This window comes from Hylobates moloch, unplaced genomic scaffold (assembly GCF_009828535.3).
Source record: "Hylobates moloch isolate HMO894 unplaced genomic scaffold, HMol_V3 SCAFFOLD_8, whole genome shotgun sequence".
In the NCBI taxonomy this organism is placed as follows: Eukaryota; Metazoa; Chordata; class Mammalia; order Primates; family Hylobatidae; genus Hylobates; species Hylobates moloch.
Window position 1 is genome coordinate 56,526,845 of NW_026652283.1, and position 22,848 is coordinate 56,549,692.

Genomic DNA, 22,848 nt, shown 5'->3' on the forward strand with positions numbered 1-22,848 from the left:
AAGTTTCACTAGTTCCCAAAGTCATAGTGCTTTTCATTGCTATTCTGCTCTGAGACACTGTCTTCTCCCTTCAGAAGTAAGGAGGTGAAAAGAATAGAGGGAGCTGGAGAGGGTCCCATTGCAGTTATTACCTGAGTACTACTTGAGTAAGCAGAATAGCCTGAGACCCCCCCCCCCCGCCACTCCTTGCCCCAAAGTGAGGGAAACCTCAGCATCTCTGGAGGATTGTTCAAGAGAATCCTGAACTTTTCTCTGTAGAAGAGGCAGACAGCTTTGGCAGATTATAAAGAGAGCCTATACAGGTAATGGAGAGTGCAGTTCACTCAGGCACATACTATTTAAAGAATGCCTCAGATAAGCTTTCAGAAAGGGCTAATAATTGTGGGCTAATTGGTCTGTTGACAGAGACCATCCTGCCTTGAGAAAGCCCTGATGGATCTCAGGTTCATTAGCACATCCAATTTTCCATAAATACCAGATCGTGCAAACCCTCATTCTAGCCAGTCTGCTCTCCCCACCCTCCACCCTCCACTTCCAGGCTGCTCTTGTCCTACCTAAGGGGACACCTGCACACTAAGAGCAGGGTGAAATGGGCTTCTAATTGTGAGCAATCAGACTGGGATGGGAGAACAGAGCCGATGGTGTGTGTGCTTAAAAGAGCTGCAAATTGAATCCCAGGCTGCTGCAGCAGGGAATTTGGACAAGTCACTTTTAAGGAGGTTTTGTGAGAAACACTCCTTTTCCGTCCTGGGGTCCACCTGAACTTTTGTGTGAACTCCCTTCAGTCAGCTTGTGAGCATGTCAAGCCCTCCCCACCAAGTCCTTCTTCAGCCTTCAACCAAATAGAGGGTGAGCTGTAATTTAGAAACAAGCTCCTTCCCTCCTTTGTGGCTCTAATCCCTTCTGGGGAATTATAGACAGGATGTCTATGTATACAACCCTTCACAGTGTGCAAAGTGTTTGCTGTGCTCTGTATCATTTGGTGATACCCCAACCCTATGGCAGAGACAAGAGTGATATTCACAGTATTTATCAGCAGGTAGAACAGAAGCACATTGACTCATCAGAAGGGATGGCAGCCCCAGTGCCAGGGCAGGGCTCTAGAGGCCTCCTGAGGTATACTCTTCCTTTGGTTACCATCAAAAGGAAATCTGGGGGCTGCAGGGGAGGACTAAATGTGGTTAGGGCAGTACATGGGGGTTGGAGTGAAGACTATTCACTGGCTGTATAGAAGTGTTTCAATAGTTTAAAAACTGATGTAACCATATCAGCTGAATGTAAGCCCTGTGTGCAGGTGAGTCAGATAGTTGGTAATATGTATTGTGGATGAGAGAAATAGAGTTCAATGACTTCTCAAGGTCATAGAAATAGACAGCATCCAGGCCAAAACCAATCCCAAGTCTTCTTACTTGAGTAAGTTTGTTTCCCACTAAACCATGTAAGTCTGCCTTCACCTCTCAAGTATTTTATGAAACATCTTGCCACATGCCAGACAATACTCTAAAGGGACCTGGAGCTGTGTACCTGCCACAGAGTCTCTGCTGCTCTAAGACCTAGTGTCATGGTAAGTGTATGTGTCAGGAGGGAGATAGGCATGTAAACATCCTCAATGTAAAGTGGCAAATTCTGCAATAGAGGTGTGTGCCAATTTGGGTAAACCTTCCAACAGAGGGGGATGTTCAGTGAGGTCTTAAGGAATACATTAAATAAACAAAAAGGTGCATATATCCATGTTAGCGCAAAGAAGTTGCTAAGTAAGGGTAGTAAGTGCACATCTGCTTAGGGGAACAAGAAACAGGCAGATATGCTGGGGAACTTTTCCTCCACCAAGGCAGAGTAGGTAAGCAGAATCCCCCATCTCAACTCCATCCACCTCTCTCAAGAGTAATGAATGTGCTGGAAGCCAGTTGCTGAGTAGAGGGAGGTAGGTGGCAGGTGTCGTAGCACCAACAAAAGAGTGTTAGCTAGCAAGGATGTGCTGCTGTGTATATCCAGGCTATTGGCCTTTGCTATATGGATCTATAAGTACTAAGTGTGTGAGAGCAAAGAAATGTTCCCTGGCAGAGAACTTCACTGCTAGGACAAAATGGGCAGGTCAATCCCATAAAGTGAGCAGAACTGTGGGGTGGGATGCCAACACACACCTTTGCCCCTTAGTCTAGCAATGGGTCCTAGAACAGGCCACATCAGGTCTCTAGACCTTGCTAAGTTATGTAAATATGAAAACTTGAAGAGATGAAGGTGGGAGAAAACAAAATCATCCTTGGTTTTTCATGGTTTTCTTCCTTGGGGGAGAACTCCCAGACAGAAAAAAATCCCAGGTCAGTCAGCCCAGTGGAAGCTGAATATTCATCTCACTTTCAATTTGTTCTCAGAGAATCTTCAAAAAGTGGTTTCCAAGGATGGTGACCTCTTTTGAGGAGATGGGCAGTGGCTCTAATTCTGGAAAGTACATTCATAGGCACTATAAAAAATGTGGTTTGGGATATCTAACCACCTTTCAATCCACCACCCACAGACTGCTTAAGAGGTGGGTCCAGAAAGCCATAGTTACGATTATGCAAGCCCAACCCTTTGTATTAAACTAAGGGTAGACTCTGAACCAGATTCTTTCTCAAGAGAATTGAAAACTATGATACTGAAAGAAAAAATTTACAAGGTGATTGTAGATACTCATAAAATTCAAATAATAAAGAATTATAAAGCACCTAAAATATGCCAGGAACCGAGAACATGGCAATGAACAAAGTAGTGATCTCTGCCATAGTGGCATTGACCAAGAGATAAAACAGAAAGATAATATTCAGCCAGAGTCAACTCCACAGCAAGCCAAAGTTACATGTAAGTTGAAGTCATCGAGGTACAGAAAAGTATGGAATAAATAGATAAAAGATCTCCAACTAGGAAAGCAAGAAGATGACACAGATGGAGATGAAAAAGTAGTGACATGTATTTCAACAAAAAACAAAAAGAATAACCTGGGAGTATGACCATACTTTTCCAAGTTCTGTGTGCCTAGGTTAGATTTAGTGCCTAGTCCTTGGAGAGCTGTGATATTTTTCACCAGAGTTCTCTTAATAAACTATTCTTATACTCAAGCTACCTTGAGCAGATCTCTGTTTCTTTCAACTAAGCATGCTTATATGTACTTGCGTACACACTGAGCAGAAGAGCCTAATCTATGTGGAAAATGCCATGTCCAGGGACTCATTCATTAATTCAACAAACCTTTACCCATTGCCCACAGTATGGGAAGCTCTGTACTTTTATTGGGAAATCATAGTTGAACAAGACCCCGCCTCTTCCACAAGGACCTCATAGTCTCATGTGGAAGTCATCATGTTAGCTGCCATACATTCAGTTTTACAGTTCAAAGGATATGTCTTATAAAAGAGGCATATGTTTGAAACCCTAAAGAGGGGCATTTGACTACCTTGGGAGTTAGGAAAGGCTTCACAGAAGAGTTACTTTTTTTTTTTTTTTTTAGAGTGAGTCTCCCACTGTTTCCCAGGCTGGAGTGCAGTGGCGTGATCTCAGCTAACTGCAAGCTCCGCCTCACCAGTTCACGCCATTCTCCTTCCTCACCCTCCGGAGTAGCTGGGACTACAGGCGCCTGCCACCACGCCTGGCTAATTTTTTTGTATTTTTAGTAGAGACCGGGTTTCACCATGTTAGCTAGGATGGTCTCAATCTCCTGACCTCGTGATCCGCCCTCCTCAGCCTCCCAAAGTGCTGGGATTACAGGCGTGAGCCACCGCACCCGGCCAAAAGTTATCTTTTTAAGCTGAGCAAAGGGTGAGGAGGAACCATTCAGGTGAACAGACAAGCATTACAAGTAAAGCAAACAGCAAGTGCCAGGAAAGTGAGATATGAGAACATGACATATTTGAGTAAAGCCTGATATTTAGGTGTGATTGGGTTACACAATATGAATGGAAGGTGAAGAGTAGAGCAGGGAGTATGGGGGTTGAGAAAAGTACTGAAGGACTTGTTAAAAATGAAACTAGAAAGACAGCAGAGACAGATTTTCAATAGTCACATAGTTTAGTTAAGAACAGGAATTAATCTTTTTCACACTCCAGCAGTTTTTTTTTTTTTTTTTTTTTTTGAGACAGAGTCTCACTCTGTCACCCAGGCTGGAATGCAGTGGCGCAATCTCTGCTCACTACAAGCTCCGCCTCCTGGGGCCCACCTCGGCCTCCCAAAGTGCTAGGATTACAGTCGTGAGCCACCACAGCTGGCCTACACTTTCTTATTAAACCTCATGGAAAACATCAAGACAGAAACTATTCTAATTGTACAACAATTTTAGGATGAGTAAACTGAGGTTCTGAGAAGTTTGGCAACTTGTTCAAAGCCCCACCATGAACAATGGCAGAACTCAGACTCTTGGGTTGGAGCCTATGTTCTTTTCATTGCATCACACTGCCACCCAGGATGGGGAACAATAGTTTGCGCTCTGTCTCATGTACAGTTTGGAGCCACTGAAGCATTTTAGGCAGGGAGCAATATGATACAATGTGATATGATGATTTGCACTCATGTTAGCAGCCTAGAGGTTGAATCAGGGAGAAGAGCTGAGAATAAAGATAAGAAAACTACTTAATAGGATAATGCAAGAAAATCAGATAAGAGTTGATGAAGTCCTAGATTAAGGAAATGGCAGTGGGCATGATGAAGGGACAAAGGGCATTTTGAAGACATATGCAAGAGAGTGATTATATTGCCTAGGTTTTCTTCTGTGGTTTTTATGGTTTTAGGTCTTAATGTTTAAGTCTTTAATCCATCTTGAGTTAATTTTTGTTTAAGGTGTAAGGAAGGGGTCCAGTTTCAGTTTTCTGCATATGGCTAGCCAGTTTTCCCAGCACCATTTATTAAATAGGGGAATCCTCTCCCCATTTCTTGTTTTTGTCAGGTTTGTCAAAGATCAGATGGTTGTAGATGTGTGGCATTATTTCTAAGGCCTGTGTTCTGTTCCATTGGTCTATATATATCTGTTTTGGTACCAGTACCATGCTATTTTGGTTACTGTAGCCTTGTAGTATAGTTTGAAGTCAGGTAGCATGATGCCTCTAGCTTTGTTCTTTTTACTTAGGATTGTCTTGGCTATGCGGGCTCTTTTTTGTTTCCATATGAAATTTAAAGTAGTTTTTTTCTAACTCTGTGAAGAAAGTCAATGGTAGCTTGTTGGGGATAGCATTGAATCTGTAAATTACTTTGAGCAGTATGACCATTTTCATGATACTGATTCTTCCTATCCATGAGCATGGAATGTTTTTCCATTTGTGTCCTCTCTGATTTCCTTGAGCAGTGGTTTATAATTCTCCTTGAAGAGGTCCTTCACATCCCTTGTAAGTTGTATTCCTAGGTATTTTTTCTCTTTGTAGAAATTGTGAATGGGAGTTCACTCATGATTTGGCTGTTTGTCTATTACTGGTGTATAGGAATGCTTGTGATTTTTGCACATTGATTTTGTATCCTGAGACTTTGCTAAAGTTGCTTATCAGCTTAAGGAGATTTTGGGCTGAGATGACGGGGTTTTCTCAATATACAATCATGTCATCTGCAAACAGAGATAATTTGGCTTCCTCTCTTCCTATTTGAATACGCTTTATTTCTTTCCCTTGCCTGATTGCCCTGGCCAGAACTTCCAATACTAGTTAAATAGGAGTGGTGAGAGAGGGCATCCTTGTCTTTTGCCGGTTTTCAAAGGGATGGCTTCCAGCTTTGGCCCATTCAGTGTGATATTGGCTGTGGGTTTGTCATAAATAGCTGTTATTATTGTGAGATGCGTTCCATCAATAACTAGTTTATTGAGATCATAGTGATGAATCAAGGAATTTAAGAAAATGAGGCCATTAAAGAGTGAAGAAAGTGTAAAGTTGGTCAGGTCAAGGAATAGGAAGGAACATAAATGGGATCTTTAAGTTGTAGACCTAATGCCTACCTTTCACTTTCTGATATGATCCATTTTTCTCCAACTTTGACACAGTCTCCTACAGGACTAAATGGGGAGAGAGGCTTTCATAGAGTTCTGTCTTCTTGGTAAAACCTACTCCATGCCACAGTGATTTCTAGGTGGCACTGAGAGCCAGCTTGAGACTCATGGCCATAATTATAACATAAGATCACTCAGCATAGTTTTAAGTTTTATCAGCTACATTTAGCAGTTCATGTACAGGAAGGCATGGAATAGATGGAGAGTTGGATTTAACCAGGATGTGTGTGCATACGTGATGAAAGATAAAAGACGGAAGAGAGTTAAGCATAAAAAAATCACATCAGTGATTTTTAAAATCATTTTAAACTGTCTAAGATACTAGTCTCTCAAATATACCCTACCTCCCCATTAATAGAAAGTCATCCTCATCTCTTCTACTCCCACTCCAGACTATGTAAGTCCCCTAATCTCACCTCTCCTCTTCGGTTAACTTCCACTGTGCCCTGTGGATCTCATGATCAGTTCTTAGCAAAATCCCATATAATCTCAACTACTTCTCAAGAGTGCACTTTGCCTTTTGGTTCTAACCACGATGTAGCTGACCCTGAGGACATAGTTTCCCCTGCAGCCTTTTCTAGCAGTGGCCATCTCATTTCCCACCCCCCCATGCTCCTGGGCATGGAAGTAAGGAAGGCACTCCCTTGTGACATCCTGAACACTGTTCCTCTGTCCTCTCTAATGATCTCTGGCTCCTTTGAAGCCAGAACCACCAGACTCTTAGCACCCACTACCTGTCCTCAATGCAGTTTATTTTTCTTGTTACTTCCCCTCATTCATTGCCATTAAGTGATTAGAGAGGGAATGCAGTTACTAATAAAATTAGGTTCCAGGGCATAGTATTCCTTCTATAATCTCAATATTAGGCATCACCCACTCCTACTTGCTCTAGTCTCTTTCCCTAATGAATTGTCAAACCTACTTAGATTTTTAACCTTTATACCTGACCAGCTTTTCACTTTCTAGCATCCTCAAAGGCCTCTTTTCATTCCTTGACTGAATTATATTCCATGGTCCATTACTGTAATCACTCCTTTGTGTATACTCTCAACTCTCTTCCTTCTTTTATCTTTTGCCATGTATATACACACATCTTTGTTAAATCCAACTCTTTGTCTATTCCATGCCTACCTATACATGAACTGTTAAATGTAGCTGATAAAACTTACAACTATGCTGACTGGTCTCATGTTATAATTATGGCCACTGAAGCAGGCTCTCAGTGCTACCCAGAAATCTACAACTGTTATTCTCAAAAGACGATTTCATAGATTATTTTCCCAACTATTCCCTTTTCTTCCTGTTAGCCAGAGACTTTCCTTCTGTTTAACCTAGGAAATCAAGAAGAAGAAGCCAATCAGAAAAAAACAACAGCAATATCTCACCATGCAACTAATATCCTGCTGCATTTGTCTTTGTACCCTCTGCATTGCCGCCTGTTACGAAGGATGAAGCACTCAAGCTCCTGGGTAAGAACAACCTCTTTGCTCCTAAGATTATCTTCTGTCTCTCCTATATCATCACTTTCTCCCGCTCTATGTAGTTTTTTTTTTTTTTTTTTTTTTTTGGACAGAGTCTTGCTCTGTCACCAGGCTGGAGTGCAGTGGCGCAATCTCGGCTCACTGTAACCTCCGTCTCCCGGGTTCAAGCGATTCTCCTGCCTCAGCCTCCCAGGTAGCTGGGACTACAGGGGTGCACCACCATCCCCAGCTAATTGTTGTATTTTTAGTAGAGATGGGGTTTCACCATGTTGGCCAGGATGGTCTTGATCTCTTGACCTTGTGATCCGCCCGCCTTGGCCTCTAAAAGTGCTAGGATTACAGGCATGAGCCACAGCGCCTGGCCTATGGAGTTATTTTAATCAGTATATCAATATGCTGGAACAGGTCCCATCTTAAAAACAAAAACACACCCTCCTGTGACCCCACATCGCTCCCCAGTTATCACTCGTTTTTCCATTTGCCTTTACAGCAAAAGGATTGTTTCTACTCATATCTGATTCCTCACTTTGCTTCCTTCCTCGAGTTTTCTTCAGTTGGCCTTTTGTGCTCTTCATGTACTGAACCACTCTTCTCCAGGTTACCAGTGACCTCCATGTCACCAAATTGAAGGTCAAGTCTCAATCTTCACCTTAGTGACTGCTCAACAGCCACAGTTGCCAGTTCCTTCTTTTGCGAAAAACATTCTTCAAGTGGCTTTGTGAGCCCACTTTGGTTCTCTTCATACTCTGTGTTCTGTCTCAGTCTTCTTGGTTGGATCCTCTCTTCTTCCCCATTTCTGAATATTAGAGTGCTTCACAACTCAGCCCTAGGGCCACTTTCCTAGTTGCACTCACTCCTTGAGTGATCTCATTTCATTTTCTCCCATAGTTGTAAATACCCACTACACATGTGTATATATTTGTATACCAAATTTCCATCTTCAATCATGGCCTTTCTCTTGAAATCCTGGTGTTTGTGTCCAACTGACTGTTAGATTTCTCTACTAAGATGTCTGATAGGAATGTCATGTTCAACATGTCTAAAACCAAATTCTTGATTTCTTTCTTCCAGATCTGTACCTCCTCCCAGTGTTGTCCTTCTAAGTAAATGGAATCACTGTTCATTTGATTGCTCAGGCCATAAATCTTGCAGTAAATCTTTATTGCTTTCTTCCAATCCATTGTCTGATTGCATAGGCTCTACCCTCAAAATATATTCTGAATATGCCAACTTCTCACCACCTCTGCGACACCAGCTTTGTCCAAGCCACAATTATGTCTTACCTTTACCACTGCAATAACCACTGCACTGGTCTCCAGGATCCCCCTTTCTTTCTACTTCCTAATCAGTAAGGCCTTCATGAAATGGCCCCTGCAACCTCTATAAACTCATCTTTCACTTCATTTCTCTGCTGACTGCATGCCAGCCTCACTGCCTTTCTTGGTGGTCCTGGATCATACAAAGTACACTGCCCTGCCCCTTTAGGGCACTTGTACCTGTCCTGTCCTTTGTCTGTGATGTTTGGGGCTTACTCCCTCACTTCATTCAGGTCTCTGCTTAAGTGGCATTCCTTGGACAGGTCTTCCCTTAACTCCACTTCCCTATCACCTTTATCCTCTTACTTGGCTTCATTTCTTCATAACATTCATCCCACCTGGCATTATACAGGTGTACCTCAGAGATATTATGGGTTCAGTTTTAGACCACTGTAATACACCAAATATCACAATAAAGCAAGTCACGCACATTCTTTGGTTTCCCAGTGGCATATGAAAGTGATGTTGACACTATACTGTAGTCTATTAAGCGTTCAATAGCATTATGTCTGAACAAACAATGTACATACCTTAATTAAATAATATGTTATTGCTAGAAAATGCTAATGAGCATCTGAGCCATCAGCCAGTTGTTGGAATCTTTTTGCTGGTGGAGTGTCTTGCCTTGATGTTGACGGCTGCTGACTGATCAGGGTGGTGGTTGCTGAAGGTTGGGGTGGCTGTGGCAATTTCTTAAACTAAGACAACAATGACGTTTGCTGCATCAATGGACTCTTCCTTTCATGAGAGATTTCTCTGTAGCACGTGACGCTATTTGATAGCATTTTACCAACAATAGAACTTCTTTCAAAACTGGAGTCGATCCTCTGAATCCCTGCCACTGCTTTATCAACTAAGTTTATGAAATATTCTAAACGCTTTGCTGTCATTTCAACAACATTCATAGCATCATCACCAGGAGTAGATTCCCTCTCAGGAAACCACTTTCTTTGCTCATTCATAAGAAGCAACTCATCATTTATTCACGTTTTATCACAAGATTGCAGCAATTCAGTCACATATTCAGGCTCTACGTTTTATTTCAGTTCTCTTCCTATTTCCACTACATACACGATTACTTCCTCCACTGAGGAAAGACATCCTCAAAGACATCCATGAGGGTTGGAATCAACTTCTCCCAAGCTCCTATTAATGATATTTTGACATCCCCCTATGAATTACAAATGCTCATAATGGCATCTAGAATAGTGTTATTTCTAAATGATTTTCAATTTACTTTGCCCAGATTTGTCAGAGGAATCATTATCTATGGCAGCCTTTACCTTACAAAAACATTTTTCAATAAGACTTGGAAGTCAAAATTACTCCTTGATTCATGGGCTACAGAATGGATGTGTGTTTGCAGGCATAAAAACAATATTAGTCTCCTTGTACATCTCCATCAGAGCTCTTGGGTGAGCAAGTATATTGTAAATCAGAAGTGATATTTTGAAAGAATTTTTTTTCTGAGTAGTAGGTCTCAACCATGGGCTTAAGATAGTTCATAAACCATGCTGTAAACAAATATGCTGTCATTGAGGCTGGATTGTTCCATTTATAGAGCACTGGCAGAGGAGATTTAGCATAATTCTTAAGGGCCGTAGGATTTTCAGAATGCTAAATGAGTCTTGGCTTCAATTTAAAGTGACCAGCTATATTAGCCTGTAACAAGAAAGTCAGCTTGTCCTTTGAAGCTTTGAAGCCAGGCATTGACTTACCCTCCTTAGCTATGAAAGTCCTCAATGTCATCTTCTTCCAGTAGAAGGCAGTGTCATCTACACTGAAAGTCTGTTGTTTAGTGTAGCCACCCTCATCAACGATCTTAGCTAGATCTGGATAACCTGCTGCAGCTTCTAAATCAGCAGTTACTGCTTCATCTTGTGCTTGTATATCACGGAGATGGGTTCTTTCCTCCAATCTCATGAACCAACCTATGCTAGCTTCAAACATTTTTCTGTAGCTTTTTGACCCCTCTCAGTCTGCATAGAATTAACCAGAGTTAGGGCCTTATTCTGGATTAGGCTTTGGCTTCAGGGAATGTTGTAGCTGGTTTGATCTTCTATCCAGACCACTCAAACTTCCTTCCTATCAGCAAGAAGGCTGTTTGGCTTTTTTATCATTCTTGTATTCACCGGAGTAGCACTTTTAATGTCTTTCAAGGATTTTTTCTTTGCATTTGCAACTTGGCTAACTTTTTGTTGCAAGTGGCCTAGGTTTTGGCCTTTCTCAGCTTTTGACATGCCTTCCTCACTATGCTTAATCATTTCTAGCTTTTGATTTCAAGTGAGAGATGTCTGACTCTTTCTTTCACTTGAAAATGTAGAAGCCATTAAGGTTAATAACTGGCCTAATTTCAATATTGTTGTGTCTCAGGGAATAGGGAGGCCTGAGAAAAGCAAGAGAGATAGGGGAACAGCCAGTTGGTGGACCAGTCAGAACACACATCATTTATTGATGAAGTTTGTTATCTCATATGGTTGCAATTTGTGACACTCCAAAACAATTATAAAAGTGACATTAAAGGTCACATATCACAGATCACCATAACAGATAAAATAACAATGAAAAAGTTTAAAATACTGTGAGAATTATCAGAGATATGAAGTAAGCACATGCTGTTGGAAAAATATTGCCAAAAATAGTGCCAGTAGACTTGTTTGACACAGGGTTGCCATAAACCTTCAATTTGTAAAAAAAACAAAACAAAATAATAAAAAACACAGTATCTGCAATGTGCAAAGAAGCAAACCATAACAAAATGAGCTATTGCCTGTATATTTATGAATTATCTCTCTGTTATTAGAATTCAAGCTTTATCAGGGCAGGGACTTTACAGCTTTCGTTCACTCTTGTATTCTCAGGACCCCAGACAGTGCCTGACAAATAATAGGTGCTCAGTAAATATTTATTGAATGAATTAATAAATAAACAAAATTTGCTTGTGAGTTTCAGATGGGATAAAAGCAGGATATAAGACAACTTTGAAGTATCTTCAATACCTTAACATTATGCTTCGAATTTTAAAAAACTGTATTCTCAAGTACAGTATTTTCACTGGTTTTCCCTAAAACAACATGAACTTTACTAGAAATCTCTTAGGTGTAAGTAGAGAAGATATGATGAAGGTTATAGTTATTAAAGTCACAATAACTATTGATCTTTTAAAAACACTCATGAGATCATGTTACTCCCCTGTTAAATCTCTCCAGCGGTTTTTCACTGCACTTTGACTTATATTAAAATTCCTTCTCATGGCACATAATCTGGCTCCAGCCAAACCTCATCTTGTCTTTGTTATTCACCTCCCCACCATCTCAGCAGTCTTCTCTGTGCCCCAACAAGGCATCAGGCTGGTTCCTGCTAAAAGGCCTTAGTACTTACTTAGAACAAGTACTTAATACTTTGTTCTGTCTGCCTGAACACTTTCCGCTCACTTCTCCACACAGCTGGTTTCTTATCATTCAGAGCTCAAAGCCTAAACCCCAAAGTGCCCTCCATGATCAATCTAACAATGATCATATGAGCTGCTCCCTCCCGATGCCCCAGGAAATGTACACCTATGACTCTGTCTTGTCTTTATTTATCATTAGAAATGACTTTGTTGTTTTTCCATCCTCCACCAGAGTGCAACCTCTGTGAGCATGGGGACCTTGACTGCCATTCATAGGCGTGCCTCTGCTGTAGTCTGCCTCAGAGTGGGTGCTCCGTGTCTGCTGTGGAATGAATGACCCCATCGTGTCTGAAGGCTGGCTGTGTCTTCATCAGAAAGCTTCTTTTCCTCTTCCATCAGTCGGCCCAGCTGACCTAGAGATGGTTGACGCTCGGGCCTCCCCCTGGTTCCTCAGTGCTTCCCACACCCCCTGCCTTGTACCTCTCAGGTCATTACCTTGATGGCCCCCGTGGCTATCTGGATATGGTGCAGCCGTCGCAGCGTGCTCTCTCTGTCGATGAAGTAGGAGGCGGCCAGCTGGTGCAGGGTCTCCAGGGACACAGCTGTGCTGTTCCCACTGCCCCCGATTATAGAGGCACCTCCTGTTGTCTCTGTCTTTCTTCCCAGTTTCCGCTTGTCCACAAAAATGGTCAGAGACTCTTCTCCTGTGGTGAACAACACGAGTGTATTGGTGAGGCTCTCTGCTCTCGAATCCCCTACCAATAGGAGCATAAAACCCTTGGCCAGGATAGACACAGCTGAGAGAGAGTGCAGCCCCTGCTGCCAAGCTCTTCCCCCAGCCCTTACCATCTTTAGAAGAAGCTCATCAGAGGGAGCCACAGGCCAGTGGCCTCGCTGCCTGAAAGGCCCTCTTCCAGCTTATCTGTTTAACATCTACTATTGAACTCTGTCTCAAGCAATCCATCTCCATAGGGGAGACACAATTCTCTCTCTCAAGTTGTTTACCAGGAGTCTTCATGGCTTTTTCTGCTCCCTCAGGAAGGGCAAAAGCCTTGAAGCTACATCTCCCTCCTCCCCATCAAACACTCAACACCTGCTGCGTGCTAACAGCTGGCCTGAGCCCTGGAAGAGCTTGTTTTAATCGATCGGACAGTGAGTTAAATGTTATAATAAACCCCGTTTCCTTCTTCCCAGGGCAGAGGGAGCTCTGCATCTTCAGAGCTTTTGATCCTGCCCTGGGTCCTAGCCCACATTGCTCCACCCTACCCCCACTCTCCACCCCACAAGAGGATGATTCATCAGCCCAGAACCACTGGAGTTGGTTTGGACAGTTTCCAATCTTTATAGAGAGGAAGAGGGGTCAGGGACTCCAGGGACTTCGACTTCTTTGCCTGTGGGTCTGACCATTGTAGCCACAGCAAACATTAGAAAGTGGCGAAGCCTCAGGGGTTGGGTGACTCAGCGGAGAGAAAACTGGGAGTGCCCCCTGCTGGCAAGTGCTTGTTAGGAACCTGTCCACCTTCAACCGCCATAGCCAACTTCCCCTCCTCAGGGAATAAGCAAATAGAGATGCTCTGGGGTAAATTGAGATGTCAAGAGACTACACCGTTTTCAAATGCAACAGAAAGACTTCTCAGGCAATAAAAGGCCCGGAAGAACAAAAGACTGTTGGAGCTATACTACACGAGTCTTAACGTTATTTCCAATGGTCTGGCAACCAATTAGCTTGGGATTGTGATGTTGCTTACCTCCAAGGGTGGCAGAAAGTAAGAAATGAGTGCCGTACTTTTTAATCAGATTTTCTGTAACCTGTTGCAGATTGGGTCTCCTTCCAAGGAGGCGAATGTTCCGGATAAACTCTGGGGCAAGAGGCAATGGCAAACTGAAGAAGTCCTTCCTTTCTAGAGCCAAGTTGTTCACCTTCCAACGGGCAAACTCCCTGGAGGAAAAGCCAAGGGATAAGGAAAAGCTGACCTCGTTTCAGAGCAAGAGGCATAAAATCTGGAGTAGGTAATGTTCTTCCTCCACTTGCAGCCACTCATCTCCTCTCAGCCCACATCCCCTCAGCTGGAGGTGCCCAGAGCCTGGAAGAGGCCCCTTAGCCTCTCACCTGGCCTGTCATTCACATGCTGTAAGAAAGCTCAGTCTCCACTGACCTCCATCAGAGCCTCTCCCAGCCAACTTTCTCATCAGACAGTAGTTGATTAGCTTATTCACATGAAGTCATGGTTTACAGTGTCAAGTAGTAGAAAAAACAAACATTGGAACAGTGGTTTGCAAAGATGTGATCTAATCACAGTTGTCTTACAGTGAATGAGTCACATCACCACTCATGGCCTCAGTTAGTCACCTGTGAAGTCAGGAAGCTTGCTCTAGAACCACTGCCCTCACGTTTTGATCTCTGATCCCCTTCATACTGTTAAAAATTATTGAATCCCCATATTCGTACATGTGGCTTAGAGCTATTGAGATTTGCCACTTTAGAAATTAAAACCGAGAAAATCAACACTTATTTGTTATTTCATTTAGAGATAACATTAATAAACCCATTACATATAACAACATTTTCATGACAACTGTATGTCCTGAAACAAAACAAATTTGGCAAGGAGAGTGGCATGGCTTTGCATGTTTGCAAATCTCTTTAATACCAGGCTTAGCAGAAAAGAGCTGCACTCTCATATTTGCTTCTACATTCAATCTGTTTTCATAATTGTGGATTTTCATCTTTGGTACTACACTAAACTAAACAGATGGTAGTTTCTTAAAGGTTAGTTACAATATGGAATCTGAAATCATATCAGTGAACTTTTCATGCTTTGTTACATTACATCCAGTGTTCTATATTGTAATTTGAATGGATCTTTTTATCCTGCATAATGTTGTAACATCATGTGTTGGTCATCTGGAAAATATCAGGTCACCGAGTTATGCAGATCTTCCACATTTTGACACTTTTCATTATATAATATTAAAACATCTCACTATTTAATATCACAAACAATCTCTTCAAAGTCTTTAAATATTAGGAAAATGTCAAGTTCATGAGGATGAATGCAAGCTTTCTAAAATTTGAATTTTCATTTAAAAGCTTAAATTTTATTATTGGCAACAAATACTGTCAGTTGTTTTCCTTGCAGAGGCTGGCTTAATTAATTTTTTTTTTTTTTTTTGAGAAACACTTGCCAGACACTCAAGTCTGAATAATCATAATTTGTTGCTTGTGCTTTCAAGAAAAAATGGAGTTCCATGAAAAAAGTGGCTAGTTCAGCTTGCAACTCAACCACAAAAGTATTTTTCCTTGAGACAATTATAGTACTTAAGTAGCCTCAGATTTGCTTTATGTGCACTTCCCATTTCATCTTACAGAATATTAAAAACACGTGTACCCAAGGGGCAGGATTTAATAAAATAAATGTTACTGCTTTAAGTACATTCTTAAGTGAAGATTGTGTGTGTGTGTGTGTGTGTGTGTGTGTGTTTGTGTGTATGTGTGCATGCATGTGTGCTTATGTGTTTAGGTGCAAGTATGTAATGATGAAGAATACATGACTCTTAGCGTTATGTGGTATGACTGCTTTTATTCAAATTAAAGTACCAGCAGTTTTATTTTGTACCTTCAGTGCAAATGTCAACATGAACACTCTGAAATAGACCAAGAGGATCCACATTTTGAGAAGCCTTATTCTAGAAGATGGCAAAGTTGTTCCTTTCTAATCCTGTTGAAGATTTTAATTTTCAAGCTTTGCTCCTCATTGGAATGTTTGCATTTTAAAGGGGACAGATTTATAAATCTTTGTGTTCGGATGAAATTTAAAGAATCATATCCATTAATAAGAAATGAATTTTCCATTGTCCCCCAAATTATACTGGTAAGAACCAGCTCCACTGCCTTAGGAAGCAACAAAATGTAAAGTGTTTACACCCTCTTCACCCATCCCAAATCTGCTCATCATAACGGTGCCAAACCTTGGTCTAACCTTCCCCAAATGTCCATGAAATGCAAATGACAGAGTTGCATAAAAATAAAATAATTAAAAATAAATAAATAGATTTTTGACAAAGGTGCCAGGAACACACATTGGGGAAAGGAGAATATCTTTAATAAGTGGTGCTGAAAAAACATAACATCCGCATGCAGAAGAATAAAACTATCTTTCACCGTGTACAAAAATCAGCTTAAAATGAAGGAAAGACTTAAATGTAAGACTCAAAACTATAAAACTAACAGAATAAAGTTTAGGGGAAAAGCTTTATGACATTGATGTGGGCAAGATTTTTTGGATAAGAACTCAAAAGCACAGGCAACAAAAGCCAAAATAAACAAATGGGATTTCATCAAACTGAAAAGCTCCTGCATAGCAAAGGAAGCAACAGAGTGAGGAGACAACCTACAGAACTGAAGAAAATATTCGCAAACTATGAGTCCAATAAGAGGTTAATATCCAGAATATGTAAAGAATTCAAATAACTTAATAGCAAAAGAACAATTTTTTTAATGGGCAAAAGACTTGAATAGACATTTTTCAAAAGAATACATAAAAATGGCCAGCAGGTATATGATAAAATGCTCAACATCGCTAATCATCAGGGAAATACAAATCAAATGCACAGTGAGATGTCACTTCACCCTAGTTAGAATGGCTGTTATCAAAAAGACAGAAAATAACAAACGCTGGTCAGGATGCAGAGAAAGGGGAACTCTAATACACTGTTGGTGGGAGTGTAAATTAGTGCAGTCATTATGAAAACAGCATGAAAATTCCTCAGAAAACTAAAAATAGAACTACCATATGATCTAGAAATCTCACTACTAGGTACATATTCAAAGGAACTGAAATTAGTATATCAAAGAGATATCTGCACCCTTATGTTTATTGCAGCACCATTCAAAACAACCAAAATATGGAATCCACCTAAATGTACATAAACTGATGACATACACAATGAAATACTATTCAGCTGTGAAAAGAATGAAATCCTATCATTTGCAGCAAGATGGTTGAACCTGGAGGAATAATGTTAAGTGAAATAAGCCAAGCATAGAAAGACAAATACCACATAACCTCACTCATATGTAGAGTCTAAAAAAGTTGATCTTGTGGAATTAGAGAGTAGAACAGTGGTTACCAGAGACTAGGAAGGGTAGTGGGAAAGGGAGATGGGGAGAGCTTGGTTAACAGATACAAAGTTACAGTTAGGAAGAATAAGTTCTGTGCTCTATTACATAGTAGGGTGACTATGGCTAATAATAATGTACTGTAGATTTTAAGTAACTAGAAAAAAGCATCTTGAAAGTTATCACCACAAAGAAATGATAGATGTTTGAGGTGATGTATATGCTAACTACCCTGATTTGATCATTATTCAGTGTATGCATGTATTGAAACATCACACCAATACACTGTTGTGCCGGATATGTCAATTATGAACGAAATTTTTAAAATTAAAATTATAAATACATGAATAAATAAAAATCCATGCCACATTTGAGGCATAAATCCCACCATCTAACTGTAGAGACTGAGAGAGGAGCATGTGTCAAATGTTACTAGGGAAACAAAGAAAAGCGGGTGACTAATAATTCATGGTTCCAACAAAGTCTTCAAAATTCCCACTGTGTAGCTTTATTTATCTAAGCAGGTAAGTTCATAATAATATATTGTCAGTTATTTCCTTTGTGCAGCAAGTGCTAAACTTAAAGTACAGAGTATTTGTCAAAAGTATTTTCTATCCCAAACCCCACTGCAGGGTAAAGAACAGTTGCCTAATCTCATCTCTAATTGGCTGGATGGAAAAGAGAATCCTCTCACTGGTTAGTAGATAATTACATTGATGAATCATAAAATCAGATTACTAAAAGCAAACAAACAAAAAACCTTAGGGTCATCAAACCCAGCTCCCTTGCTTTGGGATACGGCATGTCTAGACTTCATTAACTAATAATTTCTAACCTATTATTTTTCTAGATTGCTAGGGGAAAAAGACATTATTACAATTTCCATAGTTTCTTATGGTCAAAGCCCCTCACAGAAAGGAAAGGCCAACTTAGCATAGAGGTGGGCCCCACTATAATTATATATAATAAATAAAAATTGGTAGTCAGTTGTCTGGCCCAGTCAGACACTGGGTCTGGATGGGAACTAGTATCCTCTAGTTTCCTCATGTTTCTCATAAAACAGAAAGGGTAAGTGGTTTACCTGAAGCAATAAAGCCAGTTGATAATAGAACCAGAACAAAAAAACTAGTGTCCTGACCCTCCTTCTATGCTATTAACAGCAAGTATGATGGCGGTGACAATAGTCACAACTTAGACCCAGAGAGATTAAGAAAGTAGTGTGGATGAAGTCACACAGTTACTAAATGACAGAGTTGTGCTTAAAACCCAGGCCAATATCATACTGCTGTTTCTATAGCACTGTTTTCCTTTGAGTAGATAAGGTTAAGTGTTAAGTGTATTTCATTGCATTCTAATTTTTTTGTGGTGTTTAGTATCCTTTAACACAAATATGTTTATTGCCCAGAACATTCCACTTTTTACATTTTCTACACAAAACATGGATCAACTGTATATTCAAAACATAGCATAACATTTACACCACAGCAAAATGTTCCCGGATTAAGCCAGTTTTAACCTGCCGATTTGCAGGAGAAGAAATTGAGATGCCTCAAAAAGCCAAGTCCATACAGAGAGTACGTGGGAGGAATCACAGATAAAGGCCTAAGTCCAGCTCCCGTGGCTGCTAAAGAAATCATAACACAGAATAATGAATGGCCTAGAAAAAGGAATGATACTAAGGAAGCTTTTTATGAGCAAATAATAAAAAATAATGGCTAACATTTAATGAATTTTTAGTATGTGATAGGCATTCCAAGCATCTTACAAGGATTAGTTAATATTATATCCAAAACACCATATAAGGGGGAAAATATAATTATCTTCATTTTATAGATGATGAGATTGAAGTACAAATAAGTTAATTTGCCCAGTAGTTAAAAGCCAGTAGGTGGCAAGGTCAGGATTTAAACACAGACTGTCTGACTCCAGTACACACAGTCTTTACCACTAGGGTATACTACCTCCACCTGTGAAACTCTAAGGAACAACTGTGCTATGGAGTAGAAGTGTGTGCATGTAGGGAGAGGGAGTTTCAATGGTGCCATATAAGAACTATAAGTATAGGGACTATATTTGGAGAATTTCACTGGAGAAAGAATCCATAAGAATGCATACAAGTGGCAGCTGGGCGCCGTGGCTCATACCTGTAATCCCAGCACTTTGGGAGGCCGAGGTGGGTGGATCACAAGGTCAGGAGTTTGAGACCAGCCTGGCCAAGATGGTGAAACCCGGTCTCTACTAAAAATACAAAAATCAGCTGGGTGCAGTGGCAGGTGCCTGTAATCCCAGCTACTCAGAAGGCTGAGGCAGGAGAATCGTTTGAACCTGGGAGGTGGAGGTTGGAGTGAGCCGAGATTGTGCCACTGCACTCCAGCCTGGGCAACAGGGCAAGACTCCTTCTCAAACAAACAAACAAACAAAAAAAGAATGCATACAAGTGGGCAACATTTGCCAAAGAACAAAAAACAAACAAAAAAGCCCAAATCTACTTTCATCACAAACTATAGAGGGCTATCAACTCAGAATTAGGCTCCAGTGGGCATGTTGGCTAGTGCCTGTAGTCCCAGTTACTCAGAAGGCTGAGGTGGAAGGATCATTTGAGCCCAGGAGTTCGAGTCCAGCCTGAGAAAAATAGCAAGACTCCTGTCTCAAAAAAGAAACATTAGGCGTAAGTACTCAGCCACAGAAAGGGTCAGACTTTAAGGGCTCCCAGTGGTTTCTCTTCTACCCCAAAAAGTTTCTTCCTTGCCCTTTGGGGCCCTTCATGGAACCAAAATAATGGAGAAACATCTGTGAGTGGTGTTTGAGCCAGAAAGTGGTAAAAATGTGCTTACAGAACTTATTAACCTGGTTCTTTCCAGCATCTGCAAACCTTAGAGGCAATACTGGAAGGCAGCCTGAGCTATTCAAAGAAGAAATGTTCATTTCCGATTTTTCATTTAGCAGTTTTTCCCCCCAGTAATAGAATAATCAAAGCTCTTTTTTTAAACTAAGAAAAGGATGTTTTCTATATAGCAATTATATTAACACACACTGCTTCAATTAAGCCATCATCTTTGTTTCAATTAAGATATCAAGTAAATCTCCATTTCAATTTAGCCATTTCTCCTAAAATCTTCTCCCACTGTGTTTGTTACACCGTAAACAGTCTCAGAAAGCAAATATTTCTAACAGCCCTATAGTCCCTGTGTAAAGTGTCTTTAGAATAGGAGTGGCCCCTGCATTCAGGGCTGACAGGTTGAGCCAAAGGGTAAAGAGAGCTCTTCCCTGTGGACTTTGCCTGTAAAATGCATTCACATTGCACATATAAAGGGTACTTCAGTAAACTGCTATAATTAACAAAAATTCAGTCCATTTTCCATCTTCCTCTAGCATGCTTTAGGTTAGCCTAGAGTGAACAAGTTGTATTTCCATGAAAGGGTGAACATACACATAAAATCATTAATAAAAAACAAAACAATGTTCATGAAAGGGATAACCCAGCCTGGAAGGTATAAGCCAATGTGTTAAATCAGCCAAGCATACCGGCACTCAGAATATTTTAGATATAATGATATCTAAATAATCAGTGCTGGAGTAATTGTAGTTATCTTTACCCCAAATTGCATAATACTAGTGGTCCAGATTGCCAAAAAACGATGCTTCTGGTTGTACATGAGTTTAGGGATTTCCCCAAAATCCAAAGGGGCCCTGCAATAGGAGAGTTGAACCACAGCCATGCCAGATCTCAGGCACAGGAGCTTCAGCAGTGTTTTGAGACTGGGCCAGCTCTGGGTTTGAAGCAAAAGGGTCTCCGATGAGAATACTAAATGGCTACAAATGTTCCTAATTCAAAAGATGTAAATAAAAAGTGCTGCCTCTGACTCAAGCTACTGATTCTTATGTCAGCAGCCACCTGCAGCACTATGTTACACAAGGTCAACAAGAAATCTCCCAGCAAGAATCCCCCCTGCAGGGTCTCGTGCCTGAAGATGAAAGGCTCAGAAAGAGCACAGCTGGGGTCTTCCAGCCTAGGTGCTGTTTCCAACAGCTGCACACAGAAGCACCACTTTCCAGGCTCATAAACTGAGAACATTGACCTGGCCCCTGTGAAGAGTCACTACCTATGAAGCCTCCCTCCCTATGCAGCCTTAAGGGGGAGAGTATTTAAAAAAAAATACATACACACACACACACCCATGCACGTGCACGCGCACACACACACACACACACACACACACTGTACCTCAGTGAAGCTGAAATCTAGAAGTACAGGTTGAGTGTCCCTAATCTGTAAATCTGAAATCTAAAATGTTCCAAAATCCAAAACTTTTTGAGCATCAACATGATTCTCAAAGGGAACACTCACTGGAACATTTAGAATTTCATATTTTCAGATTAGAGATGCTGATCTAGTATAATGCAAATATTCTAAAATATGAAAAAAAATTCAAAATATTTCTGGTACCCAAAATTATTTGGATAAGTGATACTCAACCTGTAATGAATACTGTAGCCTACAATGTGGGTGGTTGTGCTATAACTTCACACGAACAGCCGGATTATTCTGTTACCAGTTTTTTAATAGATCTTTCATCTTTCCACCTCTGCGGGGGAAGCATGTTCCGGCCCATTTCCAAGTCCACAGATAGGGCTGTCATTTGGCAAGTCACATCCCTGTATCCTAAGTGTGCAGCTCTATCCGCCCCCCTCCATCGTGGCACCCCTGCAGGCTTGGCACCAACCTATCCTGGTGTCAGTGTGCCCCTGCATACTAGGAGACATTTGTTCCTCCTGCATTAGACTCCAGGCTGGGTTTACTGAGAAGGAAATCAATGCTGCTTCCAGCAGAGCCAACCAATCACCGCCTGCTCACTATTCTGCGTTTCTCAGAATTGAGATACTGTGGGGGAAGTCTTAAGGCAACCACGGAACCTGTTTTGCAAGCAATGACAGAAGGAGTGGGCTGTCAGGGTAAGGACATTGACCTCTATTCTTTGGCCCTCCTGATCTATTTCCAGTGATCTATCTTTTTGGGGCACCCCCTCCAACTTTTAGTGCTCAAAAGGACTGCAGTGCTGAAAAAGACTGGGCTATTATTCTCCAAACAGCTGTCATGATATGAACCAAACTGGTTTTCCCTGAAAAATGAAGGTAAACACAGGACATGTTATTGAATAAAATATTTAAGAACTCTAGAGCAAAAGAGATAGACTGGCCTTAAGCCAAGGACATAGTTTTCTTGTCATTTTTCCTGGGACTTGACTTTGTCTACTTCAACTGTCAACCAATGACCCATGGGAAATTTTCTCACATACCGACCAGTTCTGGGTAAGTTCAACTGTCTTTGTTCTCAGAGCCTTTGTCTTGGAGATTTGCCTTTCCACAATTAGCTTGAGACTTGCCAATTGAACAGAGGAAACTCATTAAGTACCACTGAGTGTCACATCGCTGATTTTCCTAAAGAATTTCAGACTCAGGAAGCCTTCTCTTTCTTCATCTTTCTATCAATATACCTCACATTCCAGGGCTACTGCTCCTAACACAGAACTCAATCCACCAAG

General features: G+C 41.0%; 1 protein-coding gene across 2 annotated transcripts in view; it reads right to left on the reverse strand.

Moving 5' to 3' along the window:
* BRINP2 (BMP/retinoic acid inducible neural specific 2) overlaps positions 1-22,848 on the reverse strand; it is a 111,648-nt gene that overhangs the window by 11,463 nt on the left and 77,337 nt on the right. For both annotated transcript variants that reach the window (XM_032160905.2, XM_032160907.2), the window contains exons 3-4: positions 13,935-14,125; positions 12,682-12,890 (exon numbers count right to left, since the gene is read on the reverse strand). In XM_032160905.2, coding sequence (XP_032016796.1) covers positions 12,682-12,890; positions 13,935-14,125 — 400 coding nt within the window. The remainder of the gene's footprint in view (positions 1-12,681; positions 12,891-13,934; positions 14,126-22,848) is intronic.